The sequence below is a fragment of the Syzygium oleosum genome, unplaced genomic scaffold (assembly GCF_021117445.2).
Source record: "Syzygium oleosum isolate NSW1041296 unplaced genomic scaffold, Sole_v2.1 Sole_v2.57, whole genome shotgun sequence".
Classification (NCBI taxonomy): domain Eukaryota; kingdom Viridiplantae; phylum Streptophyta; class Magnoliopsida; order Myrtales; family Myrtaceae; genus Syzygium; species Syzygium oleosum.
Genome location: NW_026607541.1, coordinates 628,059 through 643,329, shown reverse-complemented (window position 1 = coordinate 643,329; position 15,271 = coordinate 628,059). Strand labels below are relative to the sequence as shown.

The 15,271-nt window shown below is 43.8% G+C and overlaps 1 protein-coding gene across 1 annotated transcript; it reads right to left on the bottom strand.

Annotated features, from left to right (window-relative positions):
• Positions 1-7,413: 7,413 nt before the first annotated feature.
• Positions 7,414-8,613, bottom strand: LOC115687317 (uncharacterized). The gene has a single exon (XM_056307654.1). The coding sequence runs from the start codon at positions 8,611-8,613 to the stop codon at positions 7,414-7,416; it is 1,200 nt and encodes a 399-aa protein (XP_056163629.1).
• Positions 8,614-15,271: the final 6,658 nt, after the last annotated feature.

Sequence of the window (15,271 nt, the reverse complement as noted above, 5' to 3'; positions counted from 1 at the left end):
GAGCCCAAACTTGATTTATACGAGCCCGTACAAAATTATAGCTCGTATACATATATAGTATTTTTATACCTTGGTGAAATTACCAAAATGCCCTTCTAGCACTTATGGTCTTGAGACAAAAGAATTTAATGAGAGAAGACTTTAGGGAAAGTTGCATGATGATGAAGACTTTGGGGGATGGCATTGATGAAGAGAAATATCTCTCTTGTCTCTCATTCTCTCACTCTCTCATTCTATCTCTCTCTCTTCTCTCTCTCCTTCATCAATTGGCTTTTCTCTCTCCCTCTACTCTCCCTCACGCCATCACCATTTCCAGCCACCACCAAGCCACCGTCCAGCCCCTTTGGCTGTTGTTTTGCTGGCCAGAACCACCAGCAGTGACGCCATGGCCTCCCGCCACCGTGAGCCACCCGTCCGAGCCATTTTCACCGTTCAACCGAGCCCCGCCGAGCCGCAACAGCCGCCCACAGCTGCAGTCCAGCTGCTGTTGTTCAACCGAGACCCAGCTGCCGTCATTGTTCCGTGTCATTTTCGGACCGTGTCACGCATAGCCCACGCCACCGCCATCGCGTCCCTGTGGTCGGAATCATTTCCGGGTGAGTTATCGCCCTAATCCCTTGATTAGTAGGTTAAACTTGATTAGGATGAGTTAGTTTAAGTTAATTATGTTTAGTACTAATTAATTAGGGATTAGTCGATAAGTTATCGCGATGAGTGATAAGTGGACTTAATAAGTTTCGAGAAAATGCGATAAGCTATTGAATTTTTAGTGATAAGCTATCGCCGATATTGCGAAAAGCTATCAAGGATATTGTGATAAGCTATCGAGGATTTAACGATAAGCTATCGGATTATTTTATTATTAATATTTTATTATTAAATAAATTAATTTTCGGAATTTAAATATTAATATTTTTGTGTAGAGTTTAATAATAAATTGTGATTGTTTTAGGCTTGAATTGTGATGCTTATGTTGGAAATTGCCATAAAAATTAGCTTGTATAACTAAATGAATTGTATTGTTATTTTTAAGGATAGAATTATGGGCATATGAACAGTAAATCCCGAGGTGTCGGCTTGTATGTCAATTTTTATGAGTGGAATAGGACGAGGATATTTAAATATGGAACCATGCCAAGTTTGATGGTTTAATTACATGTACGTTATCACGTGTGATTATTCTAGTGCATTTTTACGTGTGAAAGTTGCAATATTTTGACGTATTAGCACGGATCCTGTCTACATTGGCTAATTGAGAAATATAACAATAGGACTTGAGTGATTGCTATGTGGGCATGATCACCTAAAGGTTCCTTTTGTGCTCGGTTATACCGGATGACCGCCAACCTAGGGTTTGGCCGTGGCCTTAACAGGTGTCCCCAATTTGGTAATTGGATGCCGTCGCAGGGGCAGGGGAGACGAAGTCGTTCGCGAATTGGATTCGGAACGAACCCATTTATGGGATGTCGTCATTGAGGTAGGTGAGACGATGCCGTGCCCGACGGGGCGGGACGATGCCCGGTTATGCTGGAAGACTGCCAACCTGATGCTAATAACGCGGGTTGTGCCGTGGCCTGTGTGGCCGTAGTAATCGGAATATGCATGAAAGATTGTGGTGGCATTGCGCTTGATTATGGGATGAAATTTTGAGGCACGGTATGGGACGGGCCGAAGCGGTTTCACCTTATAATCGGGACACGTGTGGATGCATTTTGCATGGGAAAGTTGCTGTGTATTCTGATTGCATTATATGCTTGTTGTATGATGATTATATGTGGAGATTGATAATGTACAGGGCGTGTGCCATGGCAAGGTAAGGTTACCTATGATTGTGTGATGGCATCTTGCGTACGTTGGGCTGAGTTGCATGTTTTAGGTGCATCCGAGATGAGTTGATATTCTAACCGAGGCTTAGGTCGTTAACTTGATGAAATTTATATCTCACTCGTTGTTGTTAACCATCTTTCAGGTGCTTAGGTATGAGTACGTGTTGCGTTCCATGGGAATCGGCTGTTTTGAGGGAAACACCTTTTCAGGTTGTCCTCGTGGATAGAGGAGCTAGATTAACCCCCTTACTTTGTGGTTGTAATCGGGAAGGTCCGCATGGCGGACTTGTACTATGTTAACCCGATGTTTTGTTGATGAAGTTGTTTTTATTGAGGTGTGTTTTCCTGACTATCCCTGTTGTTGTGATTGGGTGGATTATGATTGCTTCCGCATGCATTTATCGTAAGTCAGTTTGATTGGGTCGGCGACGTGTCCTGGGACGTCGCATTATAACGACCATTGGCGGGATGTTATCGCGTTCGTGGGTTTGGGGCATGACATCCCCGTCTAAATTGGTATCAGAGCAAGGTTAGCTCGATCCAAGTTTGGTCAATACCTGGAGTGATAAGGTGCGATGGGTTTTGGGACAGTTAGCTAGGAAAACCTCTTGTGCCTGTGCTTGACAATATGATTCTATTGTTTTAAGCAGGTTGGCAACTAGTCCTAGGAAGTTGCACACTTAACGACCAAGCGGGATGTTGCGAGCTCGTAGGGTGCGGGGCGTGACAACCATGACTCAAACAACTGATGTAATTCAATTAGAGGGGCATTTATCCTGTATCCGTGAATCTGACAATGGCAACATTTTTGAACATGTCGAATGCAATCGCTTTCTAGGGAAAGCCAATAATAACCCAATCTTGTTATTTTCCTGGCCAACATGTGTCCATTCATGTGTGGACCGCATACCTCTTCATGCAATTCTTGCGTAATTCGCGTTGCTTCGGTCGCGTCCACACATCTCAGCAAAATTGAATCATAGGACCTCTTGTACAAGTTCTCACCACTGACGATAAACTTTGTTACCATCTTCATTATGTACCTTCTATCTACAGCGGTACTACCTTCAGGGAACTGCTACTCCTTGATGTAGTTCATAATATCGTAATACCATGGTTTTCCATCAGGTTCCTCGGTCACAGCTATGCAATGGGCCGGTCTGGTCAGGACTTCAATCTTCAGAAGTTCTATTTCCAGGCCATTGGTGACCTGTAACATGGATGATAGCGTAGCCAGTGCATCAGCGAATTGGTTATGAGATCTTGATAAATAGTCAAACGAAATCTCATCAAATTCTCTCACCTATTCTTCCAAATAATCATGATAGGGTACAAGCTTAGCATCCCTAGTCTTCCATTCACCTACAGTATGGAGGATGATTAAGGTAGAATCACCAAACACTTTTAACTTGGTTATTTTCATGTCAACTGCTGCTTGTAGATCGAGAATACATGCCTCATACTCGATCATATTGTTGGTGCAAGGAAATACTAATTTTATGGCTACAGGATAATGCTGCCCATATGGGGATATCAAGACTACCCCAATGCCAGAGCCAGACAGGTTTACTACTCCATCGAAGAACATAGTCTACGTATGTTCTTCTGCCAATAAAATGTGATCATCTGGGAAATCATCTTCATGTGTTTCCCCAAGGCATTCAGCCAGCATATCAGCGATCACTCGACCTTTCACTAATTTCTGCGACGATGTTTAGATGTCGAATTCCGAAATTAGAATCTGCCATTTGGCCAATTTTCCCACCAATGCCGGCCGGTTAAGCAAATACTGGATGGGGTCGTTTTCAGTTACGAGAAACATTTGGTGGTGCAAAGCATATTGCCAGAGCCTATGCAACACCCACACCAATGCGACACACGTTTTTTCTGATTCGGAATAATTCTGTTTCGAAATGGTGAATTTCTTACTCAAATAATAGATGGCCCGTTCTTTTCCATCGTCGGGGTTGCTCTGAGTCAATAGGGCTCCCAACGATTAACTGTGGATCGTTAGATAGAGAGTTAGAGAATGTCCTGGGACTGACGGAACTAGTACCGGGGGATTCATCAAATATATTTCAGTTTTTCAAACACTTCTCAACAGTCTTTATCCCAACTGATCTGAGCGTCTTTCCTGAGAAGTTTGAAGAAAGGCCGTGCAGTCTCTGAGAGTTGGGAGATGAACCGTGCGATGTAGTTCAACCTTCCCAAAAGGTTTCTGACCTCCCTTACTGTGGATGGGGGCTGCAGTTTAGATATTGCTTTGATTTTCGTGGGGTCGACCTCGATCCCTTTGCAGCTCACACTGAACTCGAGTAACTTACCAGAGGTCGCCTCGAACATGCACTTAGCAAGGTTCAGGTGTAATTTGAACTTGCGTAGCCGGCTGAACAACTTTTTCAAGGCTTCAACATGGTCCTCTCCACATTTGGTCTTGGCGATCATGTCATCGACATAGACTTCAATTTCTTTGTGCATCATGTTATGGAAAAGAGTAACCATAGCATGTTGATATGTTGCCCCGGCATTCTTCAAACCAAAAGGCATGACCCTGTAGTGAAAGGTCCCCCATGGAGTGATGAACATCATCTTCTCCTTGTCTTTGTCGTTCATCCTTATCTGGTTGTACCCGGAGAATCCATCCATGAAAGAAAATAATTCGAATCGAGCAGTGCTATCCACAAGGATATCTATGTGGGGGAGTGGAAAGTCGTCTTTCAGATTAACCTTGTTCAAGTCGCGGTAATCAACACAAACTCGAAGTCGACCATCTTTTTTCTTCACTGGCACGATGTTTGCTACCCAATCAAGGTATTGCGAAACCTTGATGAACGCTACTTTCAAGAGCTTCATCACTTCTTCTTCGATTTTTTTCGACTGCTTGGGTTTGGTCCTTCGTAACCTTTGCTTCTTAGGAGGCATGTCGGGATTGGTAGGCAAACTGTGCTCGACAATCTAAGGTTCTAGACCCAGCATATCAGCATAAGACCATGCGAAGACGTCTTGATAATCTTTGAAGAGAGCTATCAAACATGTGGCCTTCTCTTCGGGAAGGTTGGCCCCGATCTTTACTTCTTTTGGATCTTCAGTACCACCCAAATTAATGGTAATAATGTTCTCCATTGTAAGGGGCTTGATTTGTTTATATTGCTCCCAATTTCTTCGGATTTCAGTAGGATCATCACTTGAATCGTCAGAATCGCTGTTGTCGGCATCTGGCTGGATCGTACTAACTCCCTCACAAGTCGTGAGATTATGCCTGGAACACATAGTAAGTTGATCAGAAAAACAAATGGGGTTATGAGCATATAGATTTTTCCATTGTTCTTTCTCTTATAATATTTTTGGAAGAAATAGTGAAATGCTTTTGATTTTCAAAAAGCTTAGAAACGAGGAAGCATGAGGTAGCCCGGGCCTCAGAATACTTTCCTTTGCGTGGCTGGATATCATCAACGGGCCGGTTTGGGATACTACCTCATGTCCTCAAAACATTATTTATTTACAACATATGGATTTACAATCCTCAGGAGAGGGAGAGTTCAAAAAGACATTTCTTCTAACAGAAATGACGATAAAAAACAAAATACAAAGATAGCCCATTTTCCAGGGATTCATGCAAAAGGATTATAGGAATTCTACTCAAGTGGGGCTTACACCCATTCCTTTCATCGGTCCTTCATCTATCGCGTTGACGAAGAAACTTTCGAAAGTATTGTTCCAAGAGTCCAGTTCATTGTCTCCTCCCCTCATTGCTGTCAACAGGTCCATGCCACCCCATCCATCCACGATGCTATTTTGCTGCTCGTCAAAAAAGTTTGACGATATTTGGTAGTTGATGTAGAAGTCATACCCACCACTGAGCTCATTCAGAGTATCTATGATTGCCTTCCCTTTACATGCCCTCTCAGCAAATTCAGGAGTGGTGACACGAATACTGGGCACCACTAAGAGGTCGTTCCTATCGTAGCACAACCAGGGAGCACGGAAAGTAAATGCCCCGGCATCCAATAGGTCTTGTACTCTGTTTTTCAAGGTGTTGTAATCACTCAATGAGTGACCAACTTCTCCTGAGTGATAATCGCAGGACATGGTGGAATCATAATTGACGAAGTACTCGGGAGTAGCATGTTTTGGCTCCCTTGTGACCATCTTCTTCTGCAGAAGGACATGGAATATCACGTCCACGGATTGAGGGACTGGTGAGTACTGTCGCACATCGCCCTGCCATTGTAAAAGTTGGATATCTTGCCATGTTGCATCGGGAAAGACTCCCGATGGTGGGCTTTCTTCGGGAATATTCACTTGGGTCAACTCTTCTTGATCGGAAGGCGGCAGTGACATGTCCGGGATTTGGCCAATGATATCCATTAAGGATGTGAGCAAATTTCGTAGTTCGCCCATCTGATACTGCAAATGTGCAAACAATCAATTGGGTTTACACTCGTTTATGGGGTCGAGTCTTCGTGTATGGCACCTACGAAGATATCGTCAAATAGGGTGACCACGCTATCCAGCGTTTCTTCTTGTCCACAATCTTTCTCAATCACTAATTCGTCTGGGTTATGATGTCGGTCGCTAGCAACATTCTCGGGAAGTGTTGAGGTGCTATGGCAACTTGAGCATTCAACAGGATGCCCAAACTTATCGCCGGATTGTCCTGAGACATTGATACAATCTTCCTCATCCTGCAACAACCTAGCATGTAGCGGGAAAGTCTCCCGGATATGGGGAAACAGCAAGCCAGCTCGACCCCTCCCGCGCCCCTTATTGGCCTGTGGGTTTCCTCTGCAATATCCTAAACCAGAGGTACGCTAGTTCCTGGCGGCTTGAATAGGTTCTATAATACCCCAGCCTCCTCTGTCGAGTCCTTGACCTGGGGCAAAGCCATTCCCTACCATAACCTTTCCTACCATGTTGTGGTTTTTGATATATTGGGGACAGGAGGAGAAACTCCTCGATATCTGTGCACGATTGACACGAGCTCGATAGACTGATAACTGGATTCCACCTTGCCATTTGGTTCGACATATGGGATGGCAGTTTCCTGATAAATTCGGTGGTCTTCTTCACCGAGAACTGTGACTAGCTTTCCTTGAGTTACAAACTTCACACTTTGGTGAAGGCTTAAAGGCACGGCTCCAGCAGAGTGAATCCAAGGACGACCTAGCAAAAAGTTAAACGCGGTGGGGATATCCATTACCTGAAACAGAATGCTGAACACGATTGGGCCAATCTGGACATCGAGTTCGATCTCACCAGCGGTGTCTTTTTTTATCCCGTCAAACGCTCGAACGGATGTTTTGGAGGCGCGGAGCTTAGACGGGTCTATATTGAGACAGCGCAAGGTTGCCAACGGACAAATATTCAAAGCAGACCCATTATCGATCAAGACTCGAGCCACATGGGAGTTTTTACATTTAACAGAGATGTAGAGACCCTTGGTATGCTCTCTACCCTTGGCAGGGAATTCATCGTCCGAGAATGCTATTTGGTCTTTCAACAAGATAGATCCCACGAATTCCTCTAGCTTATCATGCTCAATCGTTTCGGGGACGTTTACTTCGCTGAGCACTTTCATAAGAGATTTTTAATGCTTCGAGAATGTTTTAAGTAGTTCTAGCAAAGAATTCTGGGCGGGTAACTTGCACAGTTTATCCACCACGTTGTATTCATTGGCTTTGATGATGGCCAAAAATTCCTTGGCTTTTTCGTCGGTAACAGGCGTCAAAGGCTGCGCATCGGCTTGGGCATATGTTCGCCCTAACCTTGTGACTAGGTCAACATCCAGTTCGTAGGACCATGGGATTGCCTTGTCATTCTCATACTGATAAGGCTGAAGTATCTCGATCACTATATGCTCCTCAGTTTGGGGCACTTCAATCGTCAGTTCCTCCTCGTCATTTGGGTTGTTAGCTAAAGGCACGCTCACAAGTGTGGGGATGGATTCGCTGGTTTCGGCATTCAATGCTGAAAGTTCTTCATCCCAGTTAATGATAACCTGAGAGATAGTGGCCACTATGCCGGTATGGTCGACATATGCAATCAGGCCTGCTTGTGCCATTTTGGCAACTCTTTCCTTCATCCGGGCCAAGGGCAGTACCTCGTCGGCAGGATAGTATCTTGCTTTCACCAGACCCTTATAAACGTCAGTGGTGTATACCCTTACGTTCTTGATTCGACCAGCGTCGAAACTGAATATGGCATTAATTTTATTTTCATGCTCTGGTAACGGATTATTCTGGACATCTAGCTTGGACGTCTGAAACGAGAAGGCCTTGGTGTCCAGCAGATTCTGTACTCGGTGCTTGAGGGTATAGCAATCGTTCGTTGAATGTCCTACCTCGCCCATGTGATAGTCGCATTTCTTAGACAGATCATAGTTCGAGAAGCTCTCTGAGTTTGGCCGCTTTGGCTCAGTGGACAACAAATTTTTCTTGCGAAGTATGGTCAGGACCTGGGAAAGGGATCCAGGTAGTGGAGTGAATTGCCTTTTCTTATATTGCCTTAAGGGCTGGCGGCTTGAAGCCGGCTGCTGCTCACCACTTACTTGAACTATCGGGGGAGGATGAATGGTCTGGGTGTATGCAATATTCCCCTCTATCAGGGGCTCCTTCTCCTTCCTTGTGCTGAGTCTCTTAGTTGTGGAGGTAGGGTCCGTGAACCAACCATCGTGTAATCCCATCTCAATTCGTTCGCCTACTGGAACAAGTCGATTAAGGGACTCAGCAGTGACACCAACCAGGCGATGTCTGTATTCATATGGAAGAAACTTAATGAACAGCTTCATTTGCTCGTAGTCAGTAAGCTTTGGGTGACCTGGGCGGCCAAATTCCTCCATCGGGTGACATATTCTTTGAATGACTCATTCTTCTTCTTCTCAGTGCGTTCGAGGTCGTCACGAGAAAATGTGACGTCGAGATTGAATTGATACTGTTTGAGGAATGCGTCCGCGATATCATCCCAGGATTTGAAGGCATCTACATCTTTCGACATATACCATGTCAAAGCTAGCTCTATCAAGCTTGCTTGAAAGGTCTGGATCATGAGAAGCTCATTATCGACATACTGGGTCATTCGCACATGATACATGTGCAAATGGTGCCTGAGGCACGAAGTGCCATTATATTTTTCGAATTCTGACATTTTGAATTTTTCTGGCACCTTGACCCTTTTGTACACGGACAGGTCAAGTGGGATAGCATATTGTGGGCCCTGTAATTGCTTCAACATCTCCTCGACCTTCACGAGGCGCTTGTCATGCTTTGTCATAGGCGCGTTTACAGGTTCAGTCTTCTTGATGGCAAGTGGAAGCGGATCGTCCTCTAGCAGGGGCATCTTGCTGTCGCTGGTAGAGGCTTTTTCTTTTCCAATAGATGGTGGCGGTAACATCACCTCAATTGCTGCAGGGGTAGGGGTGAGCTTGCCATTGATAGATTCTATCTACTTGGTGAGATTTTCAAGTGCATTGAAAACCATCTTTATTTCGTTTTCCATATTATTGAGACGGATCGGCACGTTTTCTTCAGCCATTTAATTCGTAATTACCTGGGAAGACGTTGAAATGAATGAGTATAAGGCCTAATAAAGAATTAGTTCATGATTTAGTCTAGTATTATAATTATTTATCACATATTTTCTTTATTTGCAAAAAAATAAAAAAAAATAAAAAAAATAAAAAGAGAAGCAAAAAGGTTTTTATTATATTCATTACAATGGCGTCCCTAGGGTTCGAACCCCGGTCGCCTCAGACCGCTCATTACCCGGATACCACTAGGTTAAGGCCATAGTGATGTCATTAGAGCGCAAATTCTTTTATTTATATATCAAAAAGTGGTCCGACTTATATTGACATTAATATAAACCCTAAACATTGAATACTAGAAAACAAAAACTCCAAAGACAAATACTAGGAATTTATACAAAACAGGGGCTTTTAACAAAAAGGGTGTCTTTCCCGGACACTGAAGCCACAGTCTCTCAGAGTCGCTTATTTTCACGGGCAAGTTCCATGATAAGCGTATCCCTCATCCCCACAGTCCTTTCAAGATGATCGATCCGTGCTTAACGATTGAGCTACTCAGCCACATCTGGGACCTTTGGCTATAGAGCTGCTGGGATTTGATGATGAAGAATATAGAACAGAGAGGCATGGTTCAGTCTACTATGTACAATGATATTCTCCGGCTCACATTCGATCCATGCATTCTGGATGACACGAATTTCGCTGATGTAGTTATAGTTTGAGCAAGTCTCAAAACAGGTCTATCTTGAGAGGTGGTGGGATCTCCTGAAGGGCCCTGTATTGGCGAGCTACCTGGTAGGGGTAGTAAAAAGTGGCGCCAGATAAGCCGAGCAATGGAACAGGGTTGTGAAACCTGTGAGCATAACGAACCTGACCCTCATGGAATCATTTAGCGTGCCATAAGAATGCTTCGGGATCGGGATTTTTTAAATAGTTTATCCAGCAAGAGTAATCCTTATTAGGGAAGTTGCTTTTTAAGACCTCAAATCTTTATATCGGATGCATAAAGCCATCAATTTTAAAAAGCTGCATGAGGTGCCCGAATCCTCTTAAGTGGGATAAAAACCAAATTTGCAAAATTTCCGGGGCGGCTCGCATGACTTTCTCCTCATTTTGTTTAAAACGGTTAAGGGACAAGAATGTTTCTGCCAAAACCGAATTAACATAACCCATACCGATGCAAATTTGTTTGGGCACATATGCAATTGAGGGGTTTATAGAATTTTTGCGATGAGGGAAAATAACAAACCCGATGAAAGCTAGGAGAAAGATTTTATTTTTCTAACTCATGGGCTGATTTTCAAAACATTCATTTGAGAAAAACAAGGGGCATGAATTATAGTGGACTTTAATAACCCTTTTCACCGCATTGATCTCGACTCGCAAAAACTGAGACAATTCGAGTATAGGGGGAACGCCCAAAAGTGGTTTGATGAGCTCAGATCCCAAAGGCATTCCGATGGCAACACTATACTCTTCTAGAGTTGGGGTCATTTCAAACTTACCAAATACAAAGGTGGATGTCTGAGGGAACCAGAAATGTGCCAGTGCCTGCATCATGCCAGAATGGACATTGATCTTGAGCAATGGAAGTAGGCGACCAATTCTTGCTTTGACATATCCTTGGCCATTCTGATCAAGCCGGTCCCACTATGCCAAGAGCTCTCTCTTGGGAGTGGGGACGAATTGGACATCATCTCTTCCCATCGTATATAGAATGAAATCAATGGGTAACCTAACAGTCACGAATCAAAGGAATAAGTAGGTTGCATAATGAAATAAGAAAAGATAGAAGATATACCTTACCTTGAACTATGGCAATCACAAAGACATGCACATGAGGAGTGAGGTTCGATTTCTATCTAGACTGATTCAGCAAAGTGAAATTAAAAGGGTGCCTGACCGTCGCAGTCTCGCGTTGGTGTCAAGTCCTTTTAACCTCGGCCAAATCGAAAGGAATATCTTATAGTCATGCGAATAGCGGCTAAAGATAGACACTTTACGATTTTTTAGAAAGAAATTTCGGGCAAAAGAAAGGCAACCTCTAAATCGTGGGCTCACATTCGAGGTCGTATCTTTCTTAACACCATCCTAAAATGCCCTATCACGGCCCAGGTCCGACGGCATGGTTGTGTGTGCAACAGTGTAGTGCTAAATCATTAAAGCATGCCTAACAATTCGTAAGCAATCATGATTTGAAACCTGTAAGAACATTTAACACCCTAATGTCAGGGCCATACCTGGAATCCTCGCTGCCAAATAGAAATATTTTTGAACAGGATAAATTTTTTTTTTTTGGCTTAAGTCCACTTTTTTTCAAAAAAATGCAAGTCCCTAACGGAGTCGCTAGTCTGTCGCGACCGACCTCCAGTTTTTATTTTTTTTAAAAATGAGGGTCTCACTTGGTACGTGCTAAGTCTAAGTTCGAGACTTAACTCAGGCTCTCCCAAGCCCATATCATATCGAGACTTAGGGTTTAGGTTTTTAACCTGCATGTGATTTTTATCTAGGAGTCACCACTAATCGGTTTGCGGTGGGTCGACTAGACACCCAAGCAAGACAATAGGAGAATTGCTTACTTTTACGAACCAGAGATTAAATGAGTTCGGGGACTTGGTTACACTAGTTAAATAATTAATGCCCTTTCGGTACCTTTTTATCCTATTCATTTCAGAAAATATTTGTCAGGCAATTCGGATTGATTTTAGGATCTTTCTCCTAACATGCGAAGTGATCAAGCGAGTACACAATCATTATTGATTAGCAGTCAAGATAGATATGCAGTCTAGGGTTCTAACCTTAACTAAGGCGAAAACATTCAAAACATAACAATTTATGCAATTATATTCTAATTAAAAACATGCATAATAATAACATAACAGTAGTAAAAATAACATGCAAAATACTACCGTATAGCCCTATAGATTTATCTGATTTAAATATGACAATTTATGCAATTATATTTTAATTAAAAACAACATGTACAATAATAATACAATAACAATTTAAAACATTCAAATATATCACATAATTTAGAAAATTATTAGACAAAACTTATATCTGAATTATATCCCAAATTTAAAAAAAATCGAATTTTTTTAATTTTTTTTAAAATAAAATAATAATATAATATTAAAACCGGGTCGGGTCGGCGGATCCGGGTCGGTTAGACCCGAAGTCGGGGGTCAACCCAGGTCATTGACCCGAGTATGGACCAGATCGGGCCCGATCGGGGCCCGGTCGAACCGGCCCTATTTGGCTTGCAGACCGATCCAACCGGACTGCAGTCCAGTCCAGGGACGGCTCCCACGTGTTTGGACACGCGGGAGCCTCGGCCGGCAAGATTCGGCGGTCTCACCGGACGATCCAGACCACCTATGGCCTGGGTCTCCACCTTATGAGCTTCACCTACCTTTTCCAACGATCGGGCCCGCCGTCTGACTAACCACTCGCCAGCCGGCGAGCAAAAAACAAACCCAGCCTCTTTGAGGCATTTCATCAAATAGTTGGTCCGCGTAACAAAAACCGAGGAATCTCGACCTCCTCCGATGACCTAGTCGGCTCTGATGACCGAGGTTCGTCCCCAACAGCAAGTGGGGATCGGGACCAGAGACGGTATGGGCCGGGATTCTCGTGAAATGGCCGGCGCAAGTCCCGGCCAAACCGTGCCAAAAAACAGGGGGTGAAATAGGGGGTGCCGAGGCCGAGAGAGCTCACCGGTATGTGCCGCTCTCTAAGGGATCTTTGGCCTTCCTGTTGGCCACAGCGAGGCTGCTACTGCTCCTCAACGACCTGAAACTCTCAATTTGCTCTCCTTCTCTCTATTTCTCTCTCGGTTCCGATGCTCTATTTTTTTTGCCCGAGAAAGACCCGCGTCTCTCTCTCTTTTCTCCGGCCTTTATAGGCGACGTTGGCCACCTGCCCCGGCTCAGAAGTCGCGGCCTTAATGGCCCTACGCTGGCCTGCTCTGCGCCACGACTTCGGTGGCCATCTAGGGCGATGCAGGGGAGGAAAAACGTGTACCTCTGCCCCTTGACTTCCATGGCCGCAGAGGGGAAGAGGAGAAAGAGAGAGACCGGGAAAGGGGGAGAGATGGGACTGGCCATCAATACCCTCCCCCTGCTGCTCCTTACCTACTTGGATGGGGACGCCGAGGCCGCTCGGCCGTCCGCCGATTGACGGCCAGACGCAGGGCATAACAGAGGAGGAGGACTGGCGTCGGGGGGGAGAAGGAAGAGAAGAAAAGGAAAGCTGGGCCGAGCTAGGCCTAGCTCGCGCGGAGGGGAGAAGAAAAAGGAAAGTGGGTCGAGCCCGCGCAGGGAAAAAAAGAAAGGGCCGGGTCGACCCGGTCCACTCCGATTTTTTTTTTTGAAAGTTAATTAAGAAAATATGCTCGAATAGGCCCTATTAATGCAAATGTGCCTAATGTCTATATGCAATGCAATTAGATAAAAATAATGTATTTTTTGTTTTAGGAATTGATAAAGAAATTAACTCCTAAATTTGCATAATTAATTTTGGGCAAAAATTAGAAAATAGGTGTCAGCACAATGCCAACTTGGATCGCCTTATGAACAATTACCTCTAAACCCATTTGAGAGGGCGGACCCTCGAGGGCTGGTCGCGACATCAAACAACTCGTATAGAGTTTCTAAAAATATTTCGGAGGTAATGTCTTTAAAACAATTGCATAGTTTCTTTTTCGCTAAGCGGAGGTGTCACTTGCGACGCCATGGTTCTCCATCTTTGGGCAAAGGCCTTAAAGGATTCATTTCTTCTTTTCTCCACTGGCACCAACTCTTCGTTAGTAGGGGCAATTTCAAAATTGAACTTATATTGTTGAAGGAATTCTTTAGTCAAATCTTCCCATTCATGAAATTTCTCGGTGTCCAATGCGATAAACCAGGACAAAGTGGGACCTATCAAACTATCTTGAAAGGGTTTGACGAGGAGTGGAACATTGTCAGAATAGAGAGCCATTTTCCTTCAGTAATGCTTCAGATGAGTCTTCGGGCATCCAGTGTTGTCATATCTCCCCACAAATTCGGGTTCTTTGAAGACCTCATGAACCTTCACTTTAGAATAAGGTGACAATTTGTCTAGCTCTTGTATCTCATTGCCTTGAAGTGCAAAAAAACGTTCTAAAATCTTGGCCAATTTTTCCAGCGCTTTCCTCATCCTTAGGAAATGCGGTTTTTTCCTTCGGAGTAGATTCAAGATCAATCATAACAGGTGTGACCATAGGGACATCTCCAATTACTCCCTTATCAGTGTGATCGACAGTTTGCGGGTCAAGATAGCATGTTAGTCCTCAAGAAAAATGACTTGTTATACGTATTATTAATAACTTATCACCGTAACTTCCATGCATGTAACATGTATTCATTTTTCTTTTAGAAACCTCTAAATGATATGTATTTGGACCCTTGTGTACTATAAACCAAGTATACAAAGACCCAATAAAAATCTCTTGTCTTCTACTAAACTTCTTTATTTATTTTTATGTATTTTTTTCTACGGTTTCAATGCGTAGAAGTATGAGTCTATATGCTTTCGTAGTCTGTCCTGAAAATGCAAATATCACCAACTTATCTATTAAGCAAGGACTTTCAAGTGCACCTGGTTCATACGAGCCTTGTGCATCAGTGTCTCTTGTGGGACTGATATGATCTAATGATAGGGTACGATGCAGCCTGGTGTAGGCTGCTCAAACGTTAGGATCGGGAGAGTGACTTGCACACGCGGAACAGGACGAACAGTAATTACAGTCCTGCGCAAGCTCGGGAAAATAGAAGTAACTTCGTCGATACAGATCAGAATGACCTGATTCCAAAGCCAAATGAACAAAGACTTCTAGATTGACAATTTCTCTGTTTTGAGTTTTCTCAAATAAGCGCTGTAAGAATGACGAAATCGGGGTGGA

Coding starts and splice junctions, on each gene's coding strand:
- LOC115687317 (XM_056307654.1), bottom strand. CDS start 8,613: ATGAAGCTGTTCATTAAGTTTCTTCCATATGAATACAGACATCGCCTG.